This window comes from Delphinus delphis, chromosome 6 (assembly GCF_949987515.2).
Source record: "Delphinus delphis chromosome 6, mDelDel1.2, whole genome shotgun sequence".
NCBI classification, from domain to species: domain Eukaryota; kingdom Metazoa; phylum Chordata; class Mammalia; order Artiodactyla; family Delphinidae; genus Delphinus; species Delphinus delphis.
The window spans coordinates 4,364,915-4,390,460 of NC_082688.1; the positions used below are offsets into that span (position 1 = coordinate 4,364,915).

The 25,546-nt window shown below is 56.5% G+C and overlaps 1 protein-coding gene across 3 annotated transcripts in view; it reads right to left on the reverse strand.

The window, feature by feature from the left end:
• Nucleotides 1–11,270: 11,270 nt before the first annotated feature.
• NTNG2 (netrin G2) overlaps nucleotides 11,271–25,546 on the reverse strand; it is a 74,846-nt gene continuing 60,570 nt past the window's right edge. Inside the window, exons 5-10 of one of the 3 annotated variants that reach the window (XM_060013905.1) lie at nucleotides 23,577–23,603; nucleotides 19,156–19,230; nucleotides 17,600–17,701; nucleotides 16,002–16,169; nucleotides 14,452–14,586; nucleotides 11,271–13,750 (exon numbers count right to left, since the gene is read on the reverse strand). In XM_060013905.1, the coding sequence (XP_059869888.1) occupies nucleotides 13,515–13,750; nucleotides 14,452–14,586; nucleotides 16,002–16,169; nucleotides 17,600–17,701; nucleotides 19,156–19,230; nucleotides 23,577–23,603 (743 nt within the window). In that variant the 3' untranslated portion in view covers nucleotides 11,271–13,514. The remainder of the gene's footprint in view (nucleotides 13,751–14,451; nucleotides 14,587–16,001; nucleotides 16,170–17,599; nucleotides 17,702–19,155; nucleotides 19,231–23,576; nucleotides 23,604–25,546) is intronic. The other 2 variants (XM_060013906.1, XM_060013907.1) reach the window with 2 other exon arrangements.

Here is a 25,546-nt window from a genome sequence, read left to right on the forward strand (position 1 = left end):
CAGAGCAACAGGCTCAGCGGCCATGGCTCACGGGCCCAAGCCACTCGGCGGCATGTGGGATCTTCCTGGACCGGGGCACGAACCCGTATCCCCTGCATCGGCAGGCGGACTCTCAACCACTGTGCCACCAGGGAAGCCCAGTCATCTGCTTTTTAAGCAAAAAGGGCTTTGTGTTCATCAGGAATTCTACTGAAGCAGGTTATTAAGAGCTTTAAAAAAAATGTTTGGTTGCCAAAGGTTTAAACATGCTACTTCTTTGTTACCCTTGTCTCTCCCTCTGGTGTCCAGACCTCTGCTGATGGGATTGAACACTCCTGTCACTCGGGGAGCACGCGCTCTGTCCCCACAGTCAACCTCTGCTCCCCGTTCACGGAGGCAGGCTGAGCCCCACTCTGGGTCAGGGGCTTCGTAAGCTTCCTGCCTGGCCTTTGGCAAGAAAGCTCATTGTTTAAGTTTACTTTCCTACTATCTTGGTAAAATGCTTCACTTAGCAGACACTTGTAGTGACAGTTTAGAGAATCTAAAACCTGTAAGCTTATAGAAGAGGCATGCTGGAAAGAGCTGGGGTCAGGAACTTCCCCACTCCGCTCACACAACACGTGAAGTAAGCGCTCCCCACTGTACGTACTTTGCTGCCCCACCCAAACGATGTTATTTCCAGTTAAGTTTGGTGCCTGTTCTCACACGTTGTGTTCACTTTTGGTTCACCTTCCACCTAGTCTGGTAACGCGAGAATTAGTGCATCATCCCTTGTAATGAGCAAGCCTGTGTCCTGACAGCCTCTCCCAGCAGGAAACAGTCATACCTGACATTGCATTGGAATCGATTTGTGGTTCCAGTTGGTGTATGTATTTGCATTAAGCATTTCATATGTACAGTGTGGCCTTTCTTGATGTGGCTGTCATAGCAGTGTTGTTGATTGGTGGTTAACCTTACTGCAGGTGCAAAACACAGCTGTTACTTTTGTCCTTGCCATGGAGTTCTAAGAAAGTGGCCTTGTCTTCTTTCAATCTTAGTTCTTTCAACATGAATATATTCTACTTAAAAATTTGTTTTGCTTCTTTGTATATGATTTGCCTTGGATTTACTGTGCAGTTTATTTCTGTGTTTTCATGTATTATCAGGAGCAAATTTGATAAGTACATGTGAATAACCTCCTGTAAATGAGTTTTATAACAAAATTGTAGTAAACTATTTTCTAAAGTTAGTTGTGCAGATTGATAATTTTTTTGCTGTAGTTTTGATTCTTTCTATGCTCTGAATTCCTAGCTGGGATTTGGCAAGCAGTAGCCCTGTTGTCTTTGTTAAAACCTGAATATTAAGAGAAAATGGCAGAATTAAAAGTGGAAACAAGAAAACTGACGTGGGTTAGGAGTTATGTGTTTTTGAATGAAGGTTCAAGGTACCTCCCAGGTACTCCATTTAGTCTGCCATTAGATTTATTTTATGCCGAACTTATCTGGTGACGATTTGCTTTATTCAGGTTTCTCATCCAGTCCGCACCCCCAGCTCTCCTTGCTTCTCAGCTCTTCTTGGAATCTTACCCATAAGGTTGCAGGGTGCACTGTGGCTAGTTGTGGTGTCAGTTACACGTTGACATTTGGTCCAGAAACGCACGCTCACCTCCAGGCTGAGATTGGGGAGCGGGTGAGAGAGGAGGGACAGATGAACAGTGACCCACGAAAGGAGCTCCCGGGGCACCGATGGGGGCGCAGGGAATAGATGGCCAAGTTGGGGGTCACCACTGATGGTTACAAAAGTATAAGTCGTTTTATAAAAGCAGTGGCTTCAGGGGGCGGTGAGATGTGCTGTGCTCCGCCAGGACGTGGGCAGCGCCAGCTTCGCTGGGCCTCCCGCTTATTCCGGGTGGAGGCACCAACCACCCACGAGGGTAAAGTGACGTACGTGTTCTGGGGCGAGGTGAACTTGCCAAGTGACCTGATGAGAGGTGAGCGCTCTGCGGTGGCCATTTTATTTATGGAATTCGTTACTGCAGCAGCTGTAGCAGTGATTTTTAAAGTCCCTCCTGACCAACACATGCGCTGTCACCACCATCTCCTGGGTTTCGCCATTTATTGTTTGAGGAATAAATAATTCGGGGAGGAAACTGAAATTTACCTTGAGCTTAAATAGAATTTCCAATGTTTTGCAGCACCGTGAAGGCGGGTTCTGTACACAGGGGATCCCTCCATAACTCTTAAAGGACCTGAGTTATCGTCACCCCGTCCTGCTGTACAGAAGGCATTTGCCAAGTCAAATGGCGTAAATGGTGCCTGCAGTTGGATGGTGCTCGGAACCACGGGCACTGCCTTTGTGCTCTCTTCGTTAGAGCTTGGGCCCAGCCGTGCTGGTGGACACTGTTGCCTTTGGTCTAAGCAGCATTGCTGCAAATTGAATTGTTAGTAGTTTTCAGCCTGGGAGGTGCACTTTGGAGTCACTCCCGGGCCCTACTCTAGAATTCCTGATTTCATGGGTCTGGGGGCAAGTACTTATCGCCTTTTTCTTTTTTAAACTTAAGCTTAAACTCACTCTCAGGTGTTTCCGTCGAGTGGCCAGCCTTGCGGCCTGACTCCTAAGGGTTCAGGAGGAAAGGGGAGCAGCCTTGGGGCCTATCGGGGTCACGTCTGCCTTCCTCAGTAATGGTCCCCCCACAGGGGCCCTGAGCGGGGCAAGGCCCACCACCAAAAGCCATCTGGCCATCTCTGCTTTTGTTCAGAAGGAGATTCCCAAGGGCTGCACAGTGGGGCTGGGGAAGGAGGTCTGGGAATATATCCAGAGAAAACCATAATTCGAAAATATACGTGCACCCTGATGTTCATTGCAGCGCTATTTACGATAGCCAAGACGTGGAAGCAACCTAAATGTCCATCCCCAGAGGAATGGATAAAGAAGATGTCGTACATATATACAATGGAATATTACTCGGCCATAAAAAAAGAATGAAATAATGCCATTTGCAGCAACATGCATGGACTTAGAGATGGTCATACTGAGTGAAGTAAGAGACAGATTATCATATGATGTTACTTATATGTGGAATCTAAAAAAATGGTACAAATGAACTTATTTACAGAACAGAAATAGTCATAGATGTAGAAAACAAACTTATGGTTACCAGCGGGAAGGGGAGGGGGAGGGATAAATTGGGAGATTAGGATTGACATGTACACACTATTATGTATAAAATAGGTAACTAATAAGGACCTACTATATAGCACAGGGAACTCTTCTCATTAGTCTGTAACGGCCTATATGGGAAAAGAATCAAAAAGAATGGATATATGTATATGTATAACTGATTTGTTTTGCTGTACAGCAGAAACTAACACAACATTTAAAATCAACTATACTCCCATAAAAATTAAAAAAAACAAAACAAAAACTACGCTGCCGCCATTCAGGTCACAGGGACATCTTATCTTGGTTCCTCTGGTCAGAGGGATGGGTTTTCTATGAGGATTTTCCCACAGTCCCCACTCACAGGGGCCTCTTTTCCTGGTCCTCCAGAAAACTACAAAACATTGCTGCTGCTTCCTTTACCGAATACCCCCCTGGTCATTGTAAGTATCTGAAATAGTTAATTCTGATCTTTTTTTATAGTCTACTGCCATAAAAAGGAAGGCATAAGGGCATCACTCTTCTTTTTAAAGTGCATCTATAAATTAAATCTATTTATTTTTATTTTTTTAATTAAACTTTTTTAAAGAAAAAGTTGGAAAATTTTATTTGGGCCAAGTTTGAGGATTATAACCCAGGAGGAGCATCTCAGAAAGCTCTGAGAACTGTTCCCTAATTTTCTTTTTAAGCCCTTTAATTGCCACCTCTTCTAGTATTTAAACTGATCTAGTGAATAATAAACTCATAAACACGGTGAATCTCCAGTTCTTTTAAAAAAATACCATTTACATACATACACTAGTATGTATAAAATGGATAACTAATAAGAACCTGCTGTATAAAAAAATAAAATTCAAAATATAAAAAAAAAAAAACCAGAAAACCTGAGGTTTTATTATCAAAAAATAATAATAGGGCTTCCCTGGTGGCGCAGTGGTTGAGAGTCCGCCTGCCGATGCAGGGGACACGGGTTTGTGCCCTGGTCTGGGAAGATCCCGCATGCCGCGGAGCGGCTGGTCCCGTGAGCCGTGGCCGCTGAGCCTGCGCGTACGGAGCCTGTGCTCCACAGCGGGAGAGGCCACAACAGTGAGAGGCCTGCGTACCAAAAAGAAAAAAAGTAATAAAACAAAATACATACCATTTAATACAGTGTTCTTAAACTTTTCCATTTAATCCTAAACTGAGTTATTTAGTAGGTTTCTAATTGAAATAACAAAACTAATCTGACATGAATATGCCAAATTCTCTTAAATGTTAAAAACACTTGAGTCATCAAATATGCTTTAAGTAACAAATAGAATTTGATATAAAAACATCACTGTCTTTTTAATTTACTACATCAACTCAGGTTTAATTTTCAGTCTTCACAAAATTAGAAAGCAGCCACTAAGGGAAGTTTTTATCTTCCTGCGTGAATTAAGGTTGGCATCCCAAAGCAAGTTAGAAAACAGATATGGGACCTGGGGACGGTGTATGTCCACAGTGACTCTCAGGCCACCGATCAGCACACTGGGGACGGCGTATGTCCACAGTGACTCTCAGGCCACCGATCGGCACACTGGGGACGGCGTATGTCCACAGTGACTCTCAGGCCACCGATCGGCACACTGGGGACGGCCTATGTCCACAGTGACTCTCAGGCCACCGATCGGCACACTGGGGACGGTGTGTGTCCACAGTGACTCACTCTCAGACCACTGATCGGCACAGACCCGGCTCTTAAAACTTCTGTGAAATAAATCGTATACATCAGAGTGTATGTAAGGCAGACGTAAAAGGAAAGACATAATATAATAGACACCCGTGTACCCCCCCACCCCATCATAAGAAACGGCACTGCTGACGCCTGGAAAGGTCACTCTCCATGTTTCTTCTAGACACTCCTCCCCACCACCCCCTTCCACTTAGTTGTAACCCGAATTCTGAATTCTGTAGTTTGTATAAAGTTTCACTGCACACCCCCAAATTATATTTACTTAATTTTGAAGTTTATGTGTTATATACGATGGGTATTCTGGGGCTGACTTTTCTCCCCCTCATCTTTACATTTCTGAGATGACTAGCCGTTATCCGCTCTTTTTGGGTGGAGGGTAGTATTCCATTTTAGGAACACGCCCCAGTCTGCCCGTTCTACTCTGATGGACTTTGGGGTTGTTACTGCTTTTCCCGTCGCATTCCTCTGGTACCCACGTAGAAGAGTTTTCCCAGGCAGTGCTCAGACGTTTGTCACGTAGGGACACAGGACGGGAAGGGACTCCAGAGCACCTGGACGTGGATGCTTCTGGGCCTGAGGCTGTGACTTCAGAGCTCCAGACGACAACACGGTCAGGTGCTCCCTTCCCCAGGAAGCAAGCCGTGAGGACAGCATGCCAGGTGGGGCCTGATTGGAGCCCTGCCCTTTGCATCATAATCCCCTTATCCCACCAGTAACCCCCTTGATCACAGGAGCCAGACTTTGTGGGTTCCATTCTTTGCAACATAAATGCCTTGATTTGGAATACCCCTTACCTAGCAGTCTACTCTCAGGCAGTCATGGGGTCTAGAGACACATCCTGTGGTACTAACGATGTTGGACTTACATCCACCTCTCGGGCAGAGTGACAGCGGCAGATGTAAATAGATCCCGATAGCTGGAAGATGTCCACAATGTTATGGTTAGGTGGTGGTTATAGTTTTGTTCTATATACGTGTGTGTGCGTGTGTGTGTGTGTGTGTGTGTGTGTGTGCGCGCGCGTATGTTTGTATATGTGTCTGTATATAGACAGGCAAACACAAAACGTTTCTATAGGAAAAAGGACATTCACCAAAATGCTGATAGAGGTTAGGTAGTTTTTTTTTTTTTTTTTTGTAGTAGACTATTTTCTTAGAGCAGTTTTAGGTTTGTAGCAATATTGAACAGAAGGTACAGAAATTTCCCATAAACCCCCTGTCCCCACCAGCAACATCCCCACCAGATGGTACATTTGTTACAATCGATGAAGCTACACCGACACGTCGTGATCACCCAGAGCCCACAGCTTACATTAGGGGCTCACTCTTGGGGCTGTACAGTCCATGGCTTTTGACAAACGTGTAATGACTTGTACCTACCATCAGAGTATCATACAGAGTATTTTCAGTGCCCTGAAAATCCTCTGTGTTCTGCCTATTCTAGGGGGTAAATGTAAGTATTATATTCTGCATACATTTTTTCATTTTTCCATTTGTTGTACAGTGTGCATGAGTTACTTTTACAATAACTTTATTTTAAAGAAGACACACCAGTTCTTCAGTCATTCTCTCTCTCTCTCTTTTTGTTCTTTTTTTTTTTTTTTTTGGTTTTCTGGCCACCATGCAACTTGTAGGATCTTAGTTCCCGGACCAGAGATTGAACCCCGGCCCCCAGCAGTGGAGGCACGGAATCCTAACCACTGGACTGCCAGGGAATTCCCATCATTTTCTCTTTTTTAAAAGGTGTTGCCCCAGAGTCTGTGGAAAAAGCCGTGTTAACAAACCTTCATCATGTCCTGTGATGCTCCGGTTTCCGAGGTGGGCCGTGGGATGTCAGCAGTGTGGTACCGCCACGAGCCTTCCACAGGTGCTCACCATCTCTGGGGCTGTGTAACCTCCTCTTCCTCATGGAGGGCCCCTGCCCTCACATGGCCTCCTGGCCTTCCCATCCTGTACCCCCAGAGCCAGGGGACACAGTGGGGGCTTAGGAAAGGGGTTATTGAATGAATGGCTAGAGGGACAGCTGCTCTGGGAGGAGACCTCCAGCCACCTTCCCTATCAAGGGAAGGACGCTGTGCCCAGGACACCCACCTGGGCCCTCCGGTCCTGGCCCTGCGGACCCGAGGTCCCCACAGTGCCAGGTGCGTCTGCAGCTGGGGTGTGATTGAACTCACCAGCTGGGCACCTCCTGACCTTGTGATACGAGGTGTCCCGGGCTCACGCAGACTGTCTCTGTCCAGCCATGGAATCGGACTTCACTCCGAGGAGCCCTGGTTCCTCTTAGGGGAGGAGCATGTTTAGAAACCAAGATCTGGGCTCCAGCTTTCCACCCTTCACAGACCACCAGTATTGGCTCCTCTGCTGGAAGCTCTTTCCAGAACTGAAGTCCCAGGAGGAGCAGGGTTGCCACTGGCCCAGCAGATCAGGGCCTCCCCAAGGTCTGCCTCCTATGTCTCGGTGAGCGTGATGGGAGTGAAGATGCCCTGAATGTGATCCCCTCCCTAATCTCTTCCTCCCGGTGGAGGATGAAGAGGGGCTGTGATGCCTATAGGGAGGAGAGGGTGCTCACTGTGCCCGGGCTGGTGTTGGGCATCAGGGGAGGCAAGCAGTGTCTGCCTGGTTCCTTGTGCCCTGGGACCCGGCACGTGGAGGTCTAGGGTATGTGCTGGGTGAGGCAGGGAAGGAAGGAAGGAAGGAGAGACCGAGTGATGCGGCCCCCCCTTGGCAGGCTTTGGTGGGGGAAGGAAATGGATAACAACAGCCGACACCGGTCACTTACTTTGGGGCAGCACTGCATGTATTAACTTCTTCAATCCTCACAATAGCCCCATGACGTAGGTGCTGTTTTTCACAACCCCATTTCACAGGTAAGGAGACTGAGGCACAGAGAGATGGAGTAACTTGCCCAAGGTCATCCAGGTGGTGGAGAACAGCTTCGAACCCAGGTGGTGGGATTGAGAGCCCCTCAATGCCATCCCTTCTGCCTTTAGAAACTCGCTATCCCCCGCCCCCCTTCCCCACACCCCCATGCTGCTCGAGGGGAGAAATGTGGGCACTGGGTCAGCTGTGAGATGTACAGCGCAGGACAGGCCCCAGTGCCTTTAGTGTCAGCTGCAGGGCACAGCTCCGGGAGCTCCCGGGACTCTGGGACCCATTCCAGCTGCTCCTGGCCGGGTCCCCAGGGCCACTTGCTCGGTCAGTAAAGTAGGCGTCCTCTGGCCAGAAGCCATCTGTAACACGGCTGCCGCAGGTTCACCCACCTGACCTCCGGCCTCATCCCCCGCTTGCTGGACTGAAAGGTCTTCTGTGCCTCTGGGAGCCCAGCCACAGGGGTTCTGGGGGCCTGGCCAGACCCTGTCACGTGGGAGAGGTGCATGGGTGGGGCAGTGGGCGGGGAAGAGGGCCACTGGTGGGGGCAAAGAGGAAAAGGGTGACGTTTTTCATGTCCTTTTAAAATTAAAAGATCTCCTTTGATAGGATGTATTGCTAAATTTTGTAAAGCAGGCTAAAGAAGGGTGTGTATAAGATGAGGCTATCATTGCTAAAATAAATAAAATAGAAGGAAAAAGTGGCAGCTTTGCGGCTCAGTGTTACAAGCTTGGGCTTCTGCCCCAGAGAGACTGCACTCGCAACCTGGACTCAGCCTCTTCCTGGCTGTGTGACCCTGGGCAACTTGCCCACCCTCTCTGTGCTGGATAGTCATTGTTTCTTTGTGCCCCTCCTCTGGATGGGGAAAGACAGCCCACCTCCCTTGAGGGAGTGGGAAAAGCTGGACAGAAGGGTGTGGGCACACTGTGTGTGGCCTGCCGGGGACGCCAGCAGGAGGCAGGCCTGGGCCAGGGTGGTGCCCATGGCAGCATCAGGGCCTCACAGGGACAGCAGCGATGGCTCTCTGGCCAGGATACTGGGTGGCGCTCCTGGCTTCATGGCACCACCCCGCCTCACCCCGTGCATCTGGCGTGTGTCTATGGGTCCTATGATCTTTCAAATACTCTTTTCTGCTTAAATCACCCAGAGTTGTCTTTTGGCGCTGTGCCCAAGATCTCCGACCACGACACTTTGAGAGCCTCAGTGTTCTCAGCTGTAAAATGGCTCTATGACCAGAGCTCACTTCTCAGCTTCATCTCGGGGATCCTTGAAAGAAGATATATTCAACCTCAGCACAACGCTTAGCACGGTTTTAACAAATGCTGGGCAAACGCTCTGTATCTAGGTTTGTTTTATGGGAAAGCACTGGAAATGTACTTCAGAAAATATTAACAGTTATTAGCTTTGGACGGAGGATTGTGGGTGATCTTAAGTTAAAAATTATTATTATTTTGCATTTCTGTTTTTTTCTAACTCCCCTGCACTCATGATTTGTGTTTTATAAAGGGGAAAATAAAAACGAGTCAATAAGGCTTGTCTTCCCTGGGCTTTGACCCTTAACCTCAGGCTTTTACCCTGGCCTGAGATGTGCAGGGATCTCTCGGGGACTCGGGGAGACTGGCCCAGCTGGAGGTGCAGGGCCAGGGCAGGGGTGCGGGCATGGGGGGAGCACCCTGCCCAGGCCTGTGGGGAGATGCCGACAGCTGCTCCCCAGGTGCCCATAAATGCCTCATAACTGTAAAAACGCCGACGCAGCAGGCCTGCTTATTTAGAGGGGGCAGGTGAGGGCAGGGGGCAAGGCATCTCCCCTGACAGCAAAGCCATTCGGATGACGCCCGGCTCCCCAGGGCCCCTCGCTCTGCCCTGGAGCTGCTGCAGGGGCGGAGGAGGGGTGTGGGCAGGAGCTGCAGGCCCCACCGGGTGGACAGCCTTTTGCCTGGGCTGCCGAGGCTGCAAGGCCTGGGTTCACACTCACGCTATCCTGAGTCACCTCCTGTCCCTGCTTCTTAGCAAGCGTGACTTCAGGCAAGTTACCTCCCATCTCTGAGCCTCGACTTCCCTCTCTGTTAACTGGGTAGACAAGCCCTTCCGCTGAGAGCATTCTCAGCATGGGGCAATTTTGCCCCCACTTTGCGGTGCCCGGAGGGAGGGCTGCCGGCACCTAGAGGCTCGAGGCCAGGGATACTGCTAAACATCCTACCACACATAGGACAGCCGCTCCCCACCCCACCCCGAAAGAATTATCCAGCCCCAAATGTCAGTAGCCCTGAGGGTGAGAAACCTGCCCTAGGGTGAAGGTGAAGGTTAAGTGTAATCATGCGCGCCCCGTGCCCGCGACAGTGGCTGTTACCATTCATGCTGGGAAAGGGGAGCTTCTGCCTCTCAGAACCAGATGTCAAAACATGAGGTCTGGGACCAGGGCGCACCATTGAAAAGAGGCCGGGCTGTGACTTTGGGCTCTGCTAACCTTGTTTTCTCCTTTTCCCCACTGCCTGAAAGATGTCAGAGTTTTCCAAATGGGCACTGGCAGCTTTCCCTCCCTCCTCCGGCTGAGGTCAGGGCCTGAGCCGAGTCCTCGGGGACCTGGGCTGCCACTCTGATTTACAATGTGCTCCACCTCCCCGGCCCTTGCTTACACAGAGACTAGTCACAGGGAAGCTGACAGAGCGCTGCTGGTCTGGCAAGAGAGGTCAGGGCGGACAGAGTGCTGCCCACTGAGGACCCCTCTTCCCAGACCCCTCAGGGCCTTCCGGGGACACACCCAGGGTGACACCAAGGGGTATGTGTGTGTGTATGTTCAGTGGAAGCTGCTGGTGCCCGACCCAGAGCCCGTCTATGGGAACCCCCCCTCCACTGCTGTGATGCCTGTTACAGCCGCCCATCTTCTGTACTGGGGGGCCCCCAAATGCAGCATGAAGCCAACGGCATGAGACTGCCCCCTTGCCTCAAGACGTGATTTAAGCTCAGAGCCCCGGTGGGTGGACCAGGCTGAAGCTGGGCATCCTCACTGGGCTTCCCCGCCCCATCCTAATTCTCTCACTCCCTTTCACATGTATCCTGACAGCACACCCTCCGCAAATCCACGCACTGAACCCCTGTCTCAAGCTCTGCAAATAAGGGACCCAGACCCAGGACTGTGTGTGTGTGTGTGTGTGTGTGTGTGTGTGTGTGTATTTGGGGGTGAATGATCATGGTTCCTTCATATGTTAATATCATGATGATTAGGAGGAAGGCGACCATGCTTACAAATTGCACCCTGCAGTTGGTGTTTTATCTAGAGGTGGATTTTGGTCAGCCTGCCCTGTGCTCCTTTGAAGGCGGAGGCAGGTCCTGTTCTGGAAGGAGGCGGCTTGACAGGCCCTGAACTCCTGGGCCTAAAGCCACTGCCATCTGTTGTCTTCATTATGGGCAGTGTTATGACACAGGGGCTGTGGCTAAGCAGGGGTAACGTTGTAGTGTCTCTGCATCAGTGGACTCAGAGACCAAGATGCTGGGTGGGGAGGGCCAATAACTTAGGAATTGGTAAGTCTGCGTGTAACAGAAAACCCAAAGACCAGCGTTTTAATCACATCAAGGTTTATTTTTTCTCACACGTTAAGAAGTGTGGAGATCAGCAACTAGGGCTGGCGTCCCCTGCCCTGCTAGGTCCTCAGAAAACCAACTTCCACCCTCTCGGCTCCACCATCCTGTGGGGGTGGCTCTCCCACCCCATGCCACCAGAGCATGGCGAGAGGGGGGAAGAGAAACGCTGGGGCCCCAAACTTGGCCAGCTGGGGCTGGGTGGGGAGTGAGGGGAGGACAGGCTTCTACGGAGCTTTCTGGGGGCCCCGCCCATCACTCCTGCTTATAGCCCATTGGTCAGAGCTGTCACATGGCCCCTCCCGTCCACGAGGACCCCAGGGATGTTTTCTTCTAGCCACTTGGGCCACGGGGCAGGGGAAGGGGCGGAGCTGAAAGAAGGCACTTTCTTGGGGTTAGGAGCAGAGGGAGATCTGGAGGCCAGGAGGGGGTCAGTGTTTGACCCCGAGAGGCTCTAAGCATATTTTATATCCACCTGTAACCATGTTGTAATCTCTTGTCATCCTCAACTTTTGTTAAACTCCGTCTGAGCCTTGCTTTGGGGACTTGCCGGAGGAACGCAGTTTTAAACTTCCCAGCCTGGAAAGAGCGGCTGCAGCCAGAGGGTAACTTTAGGGGGTGGGGAGCGGGGGGGAGGGGTCGGCTGTAGGCGCAACAAAGGACCAGAATCTGATCCGTGGGCTGGGAATCTTCCAGGGCTGCTGGGAAGTAAACAGGTGGGCAGGGAAATCTGGACCTTCTTGAGAGACAGCAGGGAAATCCAACTCCCAAGGGCCAGAAAGACCCACGGGCACCCCAGAAGCACAGGGCTAAGCTGAGGCACCCCTTTCTTTGGAGCTCCCTTTCACAATTCCCACACTGCCCCGGTCCCCTCAGCCGTCACCTTCCTGATGCTCTGGAGGGAAAGAGGAAGGAGAGAGGAGAGGGGGGTCGGCTGTGGGTCTTTGCGTTGCCGCCTCCACCAGCCTGTGCCCACCCTGGCATGTGACCATCAGGGGGCTCTGGAAAGCGGTGGCAGCGGCAGACACTGGGCCTGAGGCTGGGGTCCAGAAGGCCTGATAGGACCCCCCATCCTGATTTATAAACCGGAGCATCAGAGTCGAGCCCTGTTAGACGGCTCTGTCAGTCGCTTGCCTTGCACTTTTCAGCGAAGGTATCAATGTCCACCACATGCTTTTAAATTTGAGGACAACCAAGGCAAAGTGCCAATAAGCTCTGGATTTTTTTTTTTGGTGGTGGGGGGAAGGAGGGAGATAACCTCCCAAGTTTGGGGAACATTGTAGGTCTCTGCAGGGCCAGGCCTGGCCACATGGTGAGAGAGCTCCGGTGGCTACGCCTGCCTGTCATTCACAGAAGGGCCTGGGGAAGGGACGGCCTTGAGCGCGAAATTGCTTCTTTAAGGCTATTTTGTGGACTCCCCTTTAACTCCCACACTTGCTGGGTAAAAAAGAACAGAAAGAAAACAGGCCCTGGAGGCAGCAGTGAGCAGATTCTTTACTGTCAGATTATACACCATCAACCACCCCCGTGGTGTCCAGCGTCCCCGCTCTTTGTCCCTCCTTATAGGGGCGGTTAATACAAACAAAAATAGTTCTCTACAAAAGTAAGTTTCCAGCCCTCCCAACCCTCCTTCCTAACTCCCTTCCCCCAGACAGCGAGCTCCTTGGTCACCAGGCCTCTGGAAAGGCCTGGGGTCTGGTGGGTTGTAAGGGAAGACAAAGAATAGAAAAGAGAATCAAGTCAGCGACTAGAGGTGTAGGCAACTGGATTTTCGGGCCCGCTGGCTGATGGTGAGCCAGGGACAGGCGCAGGGGGTGTCTGCAACAGTCGTGTGTGTGTGTGGGGGGGGAGAGGGAAGCAGGAGGCAGGACCTGGGGCTGTTGGGATGAGCAGCTTCTCCCACGCCCCTGTCTCACCGCCAGCTAAAAAAAAAAAAAAAAGGAAAGGGTCGGTGGGTAATATAAAAGAAAAACTAAGACCGAAATCGCGGGCCGCTGGGGCCGCGACCACACAGCATCCCCTGCTGCAGCGCCGGGGCGGGGGCAGGTGCCACTTCGGGGGGGACGGGGCGGGAGGACTCTGCTGAGTAGCACCTGGGAGCAGCTCGGGCCGCACCCTTCTGGCCGCCGGGCCTCCGACGCCGGCCCCCGGGCTCCCGGCTCTCCGGGCGCGGGGCGCAGGGCGCGGCGGGGCGCACGGACCGCCTCTCCCCACCCCCGGCCGGGGTTTCTCCGCGGGTCTCAGCAGTCCAGGCAGGTGGCCAGCCGCAGCAGCAGCAGGCAGCCGAGCAGCGTGGCGGGGCACGGGGCGGCCCCGGGCGCGCGGTCGCAGTCCAGGCCGCCGTCGGCGGCGCCGGGGTCGCAGCGGGGCTGCTCGCAGCGCACGCCGGTGTAGCCGCGCGGGCAGGCGCAGCGCTGGTTCTGCACGCAGGTGCCGCCGTTCTGGCACAGCAGCTGGTCGTCGTCGCACACGTTGGCTGCGGGGCGGAGGAGCGGTTAACTCGGGTGGCGGCCCGGTCCAGCCCTCCCTCTCCCCGCCCCGCGCTGGAGTTTCAGCCCCTGGGACGTGCGAACACTGGGGGCGCGGCCTGGACCGGGGGTGTTGGAGACTCAGGGCGCATTGGCGCGAAGCGTCCCGGCGGGGATGGTACCAAGGGCCGCGCGAGACCGGGACCTTGCCTCCCTCCCGCCGCTGCCCGGCTCTCCCCGCCCCGGTCCCGGCACTGGCCTTGGTGCGGTTCTTCAGACGCACCTGCTCTCCCGTCCAGAGCTTAGCACGTGCTACTCCACGTGCCTGGGGCGCCCTTCCACCCTCTTCCCGTGGCTAACATCGGGTCTCCGCTAGCCCCTCACTTCCTCGGACTGCCTCCCTCCCTCCCTCCCCGCAAATCCGCCAGCCTCCAGCCAACTGCAGCCAACGCCCGGCTCCACTTTGGCCTCCAAGCTCCTTCCCGCTACCGACTCTACACCAGCTAGCATCAGGCCCCGCCCACCACCCGGACCCTGCTTCGGACAACACCAGGCCCCGCCCACCTACAGGGCCCCGCCCCGGAAGCACCAGGTCCCGCCCCTGGGACCCACCCACCGACCCGGACCCGGACCCGACCTGGGCGGCCTCGAGGCTCCGCCCCGGGCCCCACAGCACGCGGCCCCGCGCAGGGGGGCGGCGCGCACTCACGGTAGCAGCCCTGGCGCCAGTAGTGCGTGGGGAGGCAGTCGTCGCACTTCGGCCCCGCCGCGCCCTCGCGGCACTCGCAGAAGCCGGTCTCGTTGCACCGGTCGTGCACGGAGCCGATCTGGTTGCAGTTACACTCTGGACGGACACGCGCACGGCGAGCGATCAGGGGCGACGTGCGGGCGCCGTCCGCACGGGCCCACCCCGCCCGGCCCCGGCAACCCTCCCAGCAGGATCTCCGCACCCGCCGCTGGACGGCGGGGTGGGGACGCCTGGGGCGTCCAGATCTCGAGGGGACAGTTTTCATTTTCTCACATCCACTAAGCCCCTTCCCCTCTCTGGCTCTGGCGCTGCATGGCCCGGACCAGCCCCTTCCCGTCCCTGGGCCTGCGTCTCCGCTTCTGTAACTGGAACGGGCGCTGATCCCTCCCGGCTCCAAAGAGCTATGACTGACAGGTGGGAGGAGCCTCAGCGGAGGCCACCGGCCATCCGTCCTGGGGGCCGGGGTGTGTGTGCGGAGGGGGCAGGGTGTAGTCGGCCTCCGAAGCTCCTCTCCAGGGCGGGTGGAGGAGCAGCCCCAGAGGCCTCCCGCTCGCCCTGCTCCGTGGGAGAAGCCGAAAGCCCCACTCTGGGAGTCCTTGTCGCCTAGTGCCGGGCCCGGGGGTGGGGGGCGGAGGCAGACAGGCAAGGCAAGAGGAGGCGCTGGGGGAGACGCCTCTAATCGGATCCAGAGGCCCTGCCCTGTCCCTGCTGGCTGGTGTGACGTGGGCAGCACAGTTCCGTTGGGATCACTTTAGAGTTGTGATGAAATTATCTGAAGGCCGCCGCCATAATGCAGACTGACAGCTGCAGCTTTGCGGGCGGCTCCCCCTGTGCACAGCCGGGGCTGGCCTGCTGGGCGGGGGATGGGCAAGGGGTTCCCAAGGGCGCTGGGCATCGGAGGGCTGAGAACTGGCCTCTACGGGAGACAGTCTTCCAGACTAGTGGGTGTTGTTTGTGGGCCACATGTTCGGTCTTTTGGGATGGCCTGCCTCTGCCTGGGCCCAGGGCCCAGGGCCCCTATAGATTTCCTTCTCTACCCCAAAAACCAGTCCTGGAGCAGAGTTTAAAGAAAGCCAACCGTCTGCCCACTGGGGGTGGAGGGCATATAAAGTGTGAGAAAAGACTTCATTTGAAGAAAAGCTTCAGTTCCCCCAAAATGGTTGAAAACCCTTGATCTGATCCACCTCCCTATTTTACAAACAGGGAAACAGCCCCAGAGGGGGGAAGAGAATTGCCCAAAGGCACACAGCCCGGCAAGCCCTAGAACCCGTCTTTGACTGGAACTAGTGGTTCTGAAATGCCAGTGCCTGCAGGGAGGACCACGTGGGGAGGCAGGTTATTAATAGAGCGGATTCTGTATTTAGAGCGGGCCCAGGAATTGGCGTTTCCCCAGCCTCCCCCGGGGATTCCAATGCAGGGGTGCCCCGATCCCGTCTAACGCTGCTCTTCTGCCTCGCACCCTGGTCCACACACTCGCGTGCGGGGCCCCCGCCTCCCAGCCGAGGGCTCACCAATGCACACGTTCTCGTCGTCCAGCTCCGCGGAGCCGTTGCGGTAGTAGCCCAGACGGCAGTGCTGGCAGTGCTGGCCTCGTGTGTTGTGCTTGCAGCTGACGCAGGTCACCACGTTCAGGAAGTCGATGTAGCTGCAGCGATTGGAGTGGCCGTAGCACTCGCAGTCTGGGCCGGCCAAACGTGAGAAACACCAAGGGTCAGAGAACAAATGGCAAGCGTGCCTTCTCGCTGCCCCTCCCTGGTGCATTCCGGAAAACGGAGGCCAGGGGTAGGACCTGGCACAGGATGGTGCCCTGGGTCTCTGACACTTCTGTACCATGTGGGGAGAGATGGGCCTGCTAGCTTCGAGACCGAACGAGAACCAGTGTAGGCCCAGCTCACAGATTACCACCTGGCCCCATGGACAGGGCACCAGGGAGGGCCAGTGGGCAGCATCCGCTAAAAGCCTGGCCGGGTACCAGGGCAAAGTGCTTTCTGGAGGGAGGCCCTCGTGATACTGCGGGTGGTTAGATATGATTCATGCAGGGAAGATGGGTCATGCCGTCAGACCGTGAGCTCAGGGAGGGCGGTGCCCGGGTTCATGGCGTTCACCACGGTACCCCAGTGATTCAATGAAGGGTAGACGCATGCATGAACGCTGGAGAGGATGGAAAGGGCCAGGAGCTTCCTCCCCATGCTGCTTTGGAAGTTGGTTGGAAGGAAAACACCCACCTGCAGGACCCTTTCTTATTAGCCTGAGCTGTTCTGCAAATCTCATTGGCATCAGAGGGCCTGCTCTTGCACGACCCTGAGAGTGAATGCTGCCTTAAAGTTTGTGCCCCCAGCATCTCACCTTGACTCCTCCTAGCCCTGGCCCAGCTTCTGACTCTCACCGGAGGCACCTGTGACCACCTGGGGCAAAGGCCCCGGGGTTTGGAGGTGGCTCCCATGACATCATCAAGGGGCGGGGTTTGGTGAGGAGGGTCACCTTCCCTGCCACAGAGGGGGGCATCCCTTGGTGTCCCTCCTAAGAGGCTCGACACCCCCTTGAACAAGAAAGGATGCCGGCTCCCCGCTGTGAGACACCATCTGTGTATCTCTAGAGGATCCAACCCCCATTTTGTGATGCGAGAAGGAGGGACTGACCAGATGTCGAGGTCAAGGGCATGGGAGACCTCGGAGAAATGAGCCTCTGACATGTGCCCAGGAGGAGACGGTGAGCATTCCCACACCATGGCCTCCTGGGCCTGTCCCCTTCACCTTGTCCCTCCAGGGACAGTGAGAAGGTGAGGCATCCTCCAGGTGTCCCAGATCTTGCTTCAGCCAAGATGAGCCCCTGGGCCACACCTCCCAGGGAAGCCAGGACAGGTTATTCCTGGCAGCTCCTGTGCCTGCCCCCGTGCTAGCCCACTGTACTTCGGACTCATACCTGCTCCCAGCTCCCTTGGGGAGGGGGGACTGGAGGCGAGAGAGAGGCTCCGTTTCACCTTGACCCAGCTACTCGGGGAGGGGGCATCGGTCCACGCACTGCATTGTTTTGTTTTGTTTTGTTCCAGTGGAGGTGGGGGGAGAGGGGCCGGAGGAGGGGCCGATCAGCCCCGGGGCCTTCCTCTTACCTTCGAATTCTTCAATAGGCATCACTTGAGGAGATTTGGGCCTGAGCTGGAAAAGTCTGGAGGCCTTGGCGGGGGCGGGGGCAGCGGCGGAGGTGCCCGCAGCTTGGAGAGATGAGAAAGAAGCTCTTTCATCAGCTGTGGTCCAGCTGCCCAGGGTGGGCTGTCCTGGTCGAGGTAGAGCTCAGCACAGCCTCCCAAGGTGCCCTGGGCAAGCTCTGAGCAGCTTTGTCACCTGCTCAGAGACGACACAGCACAACCAGGAGCACACGCAGAACCGGGCCTGCCTTTGGTCCCGCCTTGGACACCATTTACACATGCAGCTGGGTTCATCCTTCCAAAGTATCTCGACCTGCCGCATCCCTTATATTGTGCTAAATACTTAGCTGAAGCTGGACAATTTTTTGACTGGTTGAAAACATTGCTTTGCACACCCTGGCACTCTTGCTGTCCCCTCTCCTCTCCAAACTCCCGGGAGCATCACGTCCAGCGACTGTAGCTGCTATTCGAGATTTGGCCATCTCCCTTCCTTTCTGAAGCAAACTCCCTGCTCCAGCCAGAGTGAGTCCTTCCCCGTCCAGCCATGAGCACAGACTGCCCTGCCTTCCACTGCCCAGAATCCCAGCCCCGTATTTGCGGGGGAGCATGCCACGGTCTCCTCGGCTTCCACCTGGGAGGCTGTCGTGCCCCAGCGGGTCCAGGGCCGGGAAGTGGTTGCTTCAGCCTGCTCTCCGGGGAGGACGCCCTGACTCAGAGGCCGGCCACGTTGCTGGGAACTGCAGACCCTCACCGTTGTGGGTTCGGCTCCGGAACTGCTTGCCAGCAGGGGGCGCCCAAAGCCCTGCTCACCACTCACAGCTGGCGCGGGAGGGAACTGGAGGTGTGGGCTGGGTTGCTGCCTAAGCCAGGCATTAGGGCTCAACGTCCAGGGAACCGTAAGCCGGGACCGGGGACAGCGTCCCATCTCGGAGACTCAGGCAGGCCCTGTGTGCCTCCTGGGTGTGCCCACGATGGCTACAAATGAGCCCGTGGGCCCCCACGTGTTTCTTCCCACTGCGGTGGGAGAATGAGGCTCTGGGCTTGGTCTCAGTGCCTTCCACGACCCCTCCCCGCATCTCGCTCAGTCAGGCCGCTTCTCCCTGCCATCCCACCGCCAAGCCTTTGCCCCAGCTGGTCCTGCCGCCTGGAAGGCTACCTTCCCCCTTCATCTACTCACAGCCAACCCCCTGCAGGAAGCCCTCTCTGACCCTGAGCTCCACCTCGCCCAGGGTGTCCTGTGAGCACGATGGTGGGAGAGAGAGGGTTACTGTCATCAGGACAGGGTCTCCACTTGCCCCGGAAGCCCTTGGGGCTCAGGGTTAGGGTTAGAGTGTAGGACTGAAAGGGGTCGGGTGTGGTGATATCACTCGGGCTAAGTAGGTGAGAGTTGGGGGTAGGGGCAGGCAGAGCTCCAAGGCCCCTCCCCTCGGCGCCCTTGGGCCCCTTGCCACCCTGCGTCCCCACCCCGTGCCCCTGCTCCCTCCACTACAGTCTCAGAAGGAGCTCCCCGCTCCCCATACCTTCTGCACTGGAGGACACCTGGGGCCAGGGGGCGCTCGCCCAGAGGGGGGCAGCAGTAGATGGCCTGATCCACTCTTAGGGGAAAGAAGAGGAGAAACCAAGTTATGCAAGGGGCTGGGGCTGGGCGTATCCTGGGGACCTACTGAGGCATCACCGCATACAGGCCCCTCACAAGAAGCAGTACTATAAGAAGCAGCTCGGCCTGCGCTGGGCCAATAGCACTGGGTTCAAATCTACAGGCGAGGCAGCGTCTACACTACGGCAGCCTAGGAAGGGCACACGGACACCGGATGGAAGCGGGACCCATGCCCGAGCACCTGCGTACTTTGGGCAGTCCTTTCTTCAGCGGGACACCTGATTCTTGAATCTCCCTCCCTGTGTGGCCCCCGTTCACACTGAAGGCTAGAGTTAGATCAAGTCCCATGTATCTGGGCCCAGACCTCTCTGCGCTGAAGTCTCTGGCCAATGGCCGTAAAGGGGGCATGTGTTCTGGCTAAGACATCAAACGTGTCCAGAGGGTCCTCTTCCTGTCCAACCCCAATCTAGGGACTGGAGCATCCTCCCTGACCCCTAGATTGGGCCCATTTTCACCAGGGACCCCAACGTGAGTCAGCCCCCAAACGCCACCGTGCCCATCTCCAAGACTAACTGGACACACAGCAGGGGACGCAGGTAGAGCTGGCAAGGCAAGGAATCATTCTGTGCCGAATTTCAAAGGACAAACCCAGAGGGACAAGGGAGAAGTCGGATTTTTTCCGCTTCTTAAAGGGATTACGCACGATGCCGGTTGGTGGGGAAAGAAAAAGAAAATCTACCAGCTAAGAAGTGTGGGAGACTTTCCAGCTGGGACCCAAGAGCCTCTGGACATGAAATTGACATTTATGCGATGTTCAATGAGAAGAGGCTGCCGGTGTCCAAATTGGCAAGGGCTTAATTAGGGCCGCGATAAACCTGCCCTGAAGGCACTGTGCTTTGCAGCCTCTCTCCCACCACCCTCGGCGGCCAAGCTGGGGAGAGGGTCGATGGTCTTGAACAGCCTTTCTGCCGGCAGCCCCTGCCCTCCGGACAGCTTGACACTGGCAGAAGGGAGAAACATCTGGGCCAGGGGTTCAAGGGCCCAGGTGGACTTGGGCCAGAGCGCCTGAAGCACTTCTTGGGAGGTACCTGGAGAGAATCAGGACCTTCATGGGGGCCTGGGGGTGGAAAAGACTGGGCTGTCCAGGGACAGGCTCAGGTATGCAGGAGGAACCTTCTCGCAATGACCTGTGTCACTTGCCAGGGCCAGATGGAGGCCCCGTCTGTTCCTTCGGAGCTGGGGAGCTGTGCAAGCCAGGCCTTAAAGGCGGCACCACCTCCCAGACCCCCGAGGCCTCGGGGCCGTGGCACTGGGTGGCTGAGTGGGCAGGAAGCATCGGGAGTCAGTGAGCCCCGAGTTCAGGTCCTGCCTGTAATCTTGAGCAACTACTTCTTTTTTCTTTTTTCAAAACAGCTTTATTAAGTATAATTTACATACCATGAAAATCCAGCTGCTTCTTCCTAAGCCTTCATATCCTCACCTACGGGACTACGAAAATAACAGCCCCATCTCACGGGGCTGAGAGCAAGGAATAGAGTACAAGCTCCTGGCCCAGGAGACGTCCGAGCTCCACTAGCTGCAGCGAGTCACGACTCGTGGGGTGGGGGCAATGGGGGCCCAGGCACAGGCTTCGGTTGCTAAGGAGGTCTGATGATCCCCAAGGCTTGGGACACTCAGGCTACCGGCTGTCACACCGCAGCCGCCTTTTTCTCTTAATGCCTGCAGCCTGGCACTGAACTCAGGATGCAAAGTGGACCACGACCCCACTGAAGGACGGTCCTGCCTGGAGGGAGGGGCACGTCCTTCTCACCACGTGAGTCCTGGGGACCCTCACGATTCAAACCTTCTCTCGTCCAGGCTCACCGCCCTGACTCTGATGCTTTCCTTAATTCCTAGCTTTGCAGTTTGCACCCCTCGTACCACGTCAGAAGCAGCTCCAGAAACGGGGTCCGGGTTCCTCAATGTGTGTGTGTGAGCGTCTGGCCTCCCACCCAGACGGATCACCGTCTGCAGGCAGACACGGGACCTACCACGACTATTTTTGGTCCCGTGTGCCCATCACAAGCTCAGCAAAAAAAGCGCAAGTCTCAGGCGGCTGGACCAACTTGTGCCCGGAGCCCGGATTTCCAGAGTGACACACGTCCTCCATCCCAGAGAGGATTCCTGGGCCAAGAGGCCATCCCGAAATCCTCGAATCTCCCGGCTGGCCCCCTGCCCCCCGCAGATGTCTCCCGTGGAGAAGGGAAGGAGGGAGAAAGAAAAGAAGTGTGATGTGTCACCCTCTGGTCCAGTGGAGGAGCTGGGCATTTTCCACGGCATTCACTGGCTGGGAGCGTTCTGAGCACCGACCCCCAACAGGCCAAAGCCGGAGTGTCGGGGATCCCTCCCCAGGGGACAGAGGGGTCTCTGCCCGTTGGAAACACCACCCTTCCAAGGGTCCACGAGCGTCAGAGAGAGGAAGGGCCTCTGCACTGGCTGGCTGTTTGACAAGTTCTCTCTCTCTGCCCAAGGAGTAAGGGGCCCCTTACCCCGCCGCCTCCGCCCTGCAGAAGGGGTGGGGCAGAGGCGGGGCACACTGTTGGGGACCAGGGACCTTGGCCACATCTTCCCGGCAACCTCTGGGAGGGATGAGTCCTTTCAGACTCCTGGCACTCGCGGTAGGCAGGAGCCGGTGGGATGCCCCAAGTGAGGCCGGGTGAGACAAGGGGGCCACCCCAGCACCCCAAGCCTTGAACACACCCCTGGCCTGGCCCTGCCCCGAACGGCCCAGCAGCCCAGAGTCTGAAAACGCCAGCTCAGAGGCTCCCTTCCGCCTTGCTGATCTGAGGAGTCTACCTTCTTGGCTAACCCTGCACTGTCCGTTCCTGGGGGTCAGCTGCTGATGGGCAGGGGGCAGAGCCAGGGCTAGGATGGCTGGTGGGGGCGGGGCCTGGGCCGGCTCCCCTGGGCACCCCCTGCTAGGTCACCCCGCCTTTTGGCCAGGCTGAGCAGTGCCCTGGTGGGGGTGGGCAGCAGGAAGAGGATGCAGGACTTTCATGGGAGCCCTGGATGCCCTGGCTGGGCCCAGTGACAGGTGTGTCCAGGCAGCCCGGAGGGCTCTTGGCGCCACGCTCTTGCGGCTCTGGGATCTAGCATTCTCTACGCTAAAAGCCAAGCCCCTGCCCTCCCCAGGGCTGATGCTCCCACATCATCGCACATCACAGAGAGAGGCAGGGACTCAGGCCAGAAGTGGGGAAGGGCAGGGCAGCTGGGGCTGTAGCTGGGCACCCACCTGTGGGCTGTGGGGTGCTGGGGGCCATGGGGGCCCAAGAAGTGGATGTGGAAGGGGCAGGAGTGGTGGGGTCCCCCCTCACGGCCACAGCGGCCACAGGGGCTTTGGGGACGGGGTCTTTCCGGGACCTGCTGATGCCTGTTAAGAGATGAGAAAAGCAAGAGAGGGTGGGGGAGTTGGTGGGTGTGCAGCAACGCAGAGGGGCAACTTAAGACCCCCACGAGTGGACCAGCGTCCCCGCCAGGTCCAGCTTCCTCTGGCCCCCTCTCCGCCCGCTGGTGCCCCCCAGGGAGCAGCCCCGGGGCTGAGCGTGGCCCCAAAGAGCCCTGCGGAGGGAGGCGGCGCCCCTGGAAGCCTTCCTGAGACTTGGGGTCTGCACTGGCTGGCTGTTTGACAAGTTCTCTCCTGCTGAATCTGAGAGCAGATGGCGATACCCACCTAGGGGGGCGGTGGCTTCAAGGATGAAACGCGATAGTACGAGTATCCTGCTTAGCCGACGCCTGGTACTGTGCGTGCTGGCTGATGACTTCGTGATAGGTGGTCACCCCCTACCGCCCTGCCTCACCTTCCCTGTGGAGCTCTCGGGACTCCCCTGACCCTCCTTCAGATGATCTGGCTGCTCTGGGGCCTGGGCTGACCCGGACGCGTCGGGATCCGGGCTCACTTCCCTTAGCCTCCCCGTGGGCGAGCGGCTGCAGAGGTGATAGCTGCGGGCTGCCCGGAGGGAGGCCGAACCCCATGGTCAGACTGGGGGGGAGGGGTTCTGCCACTGGTCGGGGAAGGTGACCCCCACTCTTGCCTGGCAGGAGAGGGAGGGGCAGAGAGTGCCCCCGGGGGGCCAGGGGACCTTCCAAAGCAGCACCAGCTGAGAAGCTAGGGGGAGGAACTGTGAGACACGAAGGAGGGGGAAGAAGCAAATGGATTAGAGGAGCGGGTGGTGAGGCCTATGGACCCAGGGGGACAGGAAAGCCCTGTCTCTTCTCTCCTGCTCCTCCCGGGACATGCAAAGAGGCTCATGCACTGGGGGCCCCAGTCGCCTTCCCAGGGTGGTGGTGACCCAGGTGTGTACTTACTGCCAACGGCAGAGCCTGCGGCGGCACCTGCGGAGAGAGAAGGGTCACAGCAGAGTCAGGGGCCCGGCCACCTCCTCCCTGCAGAGGAGGGGGTGGCAGGGCTGGGGAAAGGAAATCAGGGGGCCTGGGCACCTCTCCGTGCGGGGATTGGGTCAGATCATCCATTCCATCCTCACTGGCGCCCTGAGAGGGAGGGGCCCCTATGAGCCCATCTTGCAGATGGAGAAACTGAGTCTCAGAGCTGTGACTTACCCTATCAGGGGACCTGCTGATAAGCCTCCGCTGGGGGCTTCACAGGCACCCTTCTCATTTGATTTTAGACTCTCGGGTCCTCCAGTGCAGGACAAGGAGGCAGGTGGCCGTTCTCTCAGGAGTGATGGGATTTCAGAGAACATGAGGGTCCCCAGCCACGGGGACAGACTGGTTTACTGGAAGCTCTGATGGAAGTTACCACCAGAGGGAAACCGTGGTGCATGCTCCCACCTGAGGAAATGCAGGGACGGCTGAACGACTGATTGGAAGATGATCGCAGCGCCTGCCACGTGTTGAGAGCTTTCTGCACGTCGGCACGTGCTGAGTGCTGTCCCCACCTGGGCCGTTCAGTCCTCACACAGCCCCACAGGGGCTTTTATTAGGGTCCTGATTCTACAGCTGAGAAAACAGGGCTCAGGCGGAGAAATGGCTTGTCCAAGGCCACACAGCTGTGAGTGGCAGAGGCCTGACTCCGACCCGGGCCTCTCTGTCTGTGCCCTGGGGATGAGAGGGGCCCAAGGCCACAGTTTGACCTGGGACTTTGGGTACCAGGGCGGGAATCGTCAGTCTCAGAAGGAAGGAGCCAGGGCCACAGCTTCCCCTCCAGGCGGTCCTGACAAAGGACGGAGCGTGAGGACACCCCTCCGTGCCCCGGGAGCCCTGGGGTGGATGCCGAGATGTGGGCAGGGGGACGTGTGGCGTGAGGACCTTCCCTGGTGACCCTGGCGGCGGGACAGTGAGGGAGGCCTGGGAGGATGCACCTGGGGGCCCACAGTGCATGACCTGCAGGTAAGGGTCTTAGTCTGTGGGTGCCGGGGGACCTTGGGGGATCCTTCCAGGAGGAGAACAGGGTCCAGAGAGGAAGCAGGGAGGTGGGGAGGCCAGCAGGACAGATGAAGGGATGAGGCTGCGAGCCAGAGGGAGGTGACAGCGATGAAGGAACGTGTTCAAGAAACGGTTCTGGCAACAAAGAGGTGGGCTGGGCAGGCGGTGAGGGGGGAGCCGGGCGGCGCTGGGCTGTCACCCAGAGCGCTCTCCGCGCCTTTGCAGGCCAGCAGGTGCCGTGACTCTGGGAGGTCACCCTTCAAAGGCTTCTTAAGCGTTGCCCGCACACGCACAACATGCCTGTCACAGCCTTGTTGCGAGGCTTCCGGCTTTGTCAGCCTAAAGTTGCATAAATCTTTCACCGGTTGGTCGCGGGGGTGCCGATGGAGGGGCTCCTGGGAGCGTGCCCAGGAGGGGCGAGCTGAGCGGTGCCGGCGGCCCAGCCCGGCTTTGGAGCTGGGTCCAGTGGTGGCATCTAACTTGCTGCTAAACTAGGAGGGCACTGAGGGTCACTGGGGCTCTGTTTGTTCATCTGGAGGGTGGGATAATAATGAAAATAGCACCCGAGGGGTTACTGTGAGGGTTGAGAAGCTGTGTATGGAAGGTGCCCGGTGCAGCCTCCTTGTCAAAGCACTTGACCAGTGTCAGCAGATCACTGGGGCGGGGGCAGCTGGGGAGTCCCACTCTGGGGCCAGCCCAGGCCCCCTTGTCCATGGCAGCTGGGGGCTCCCTGGGACTCTTGATTTCAGGGAGATACCCAGGGACTATGTTGGGGGCCAGTGATGGGGGCCCCCAAAGCGTGTTCATAGTGCAGGCGTGTGTGGGCGCACCCCGAGGATGACCTCTGGCACAGGAAGGCTGAGCCGGGAGAGGAGAGGGCCATGCAGACGGCA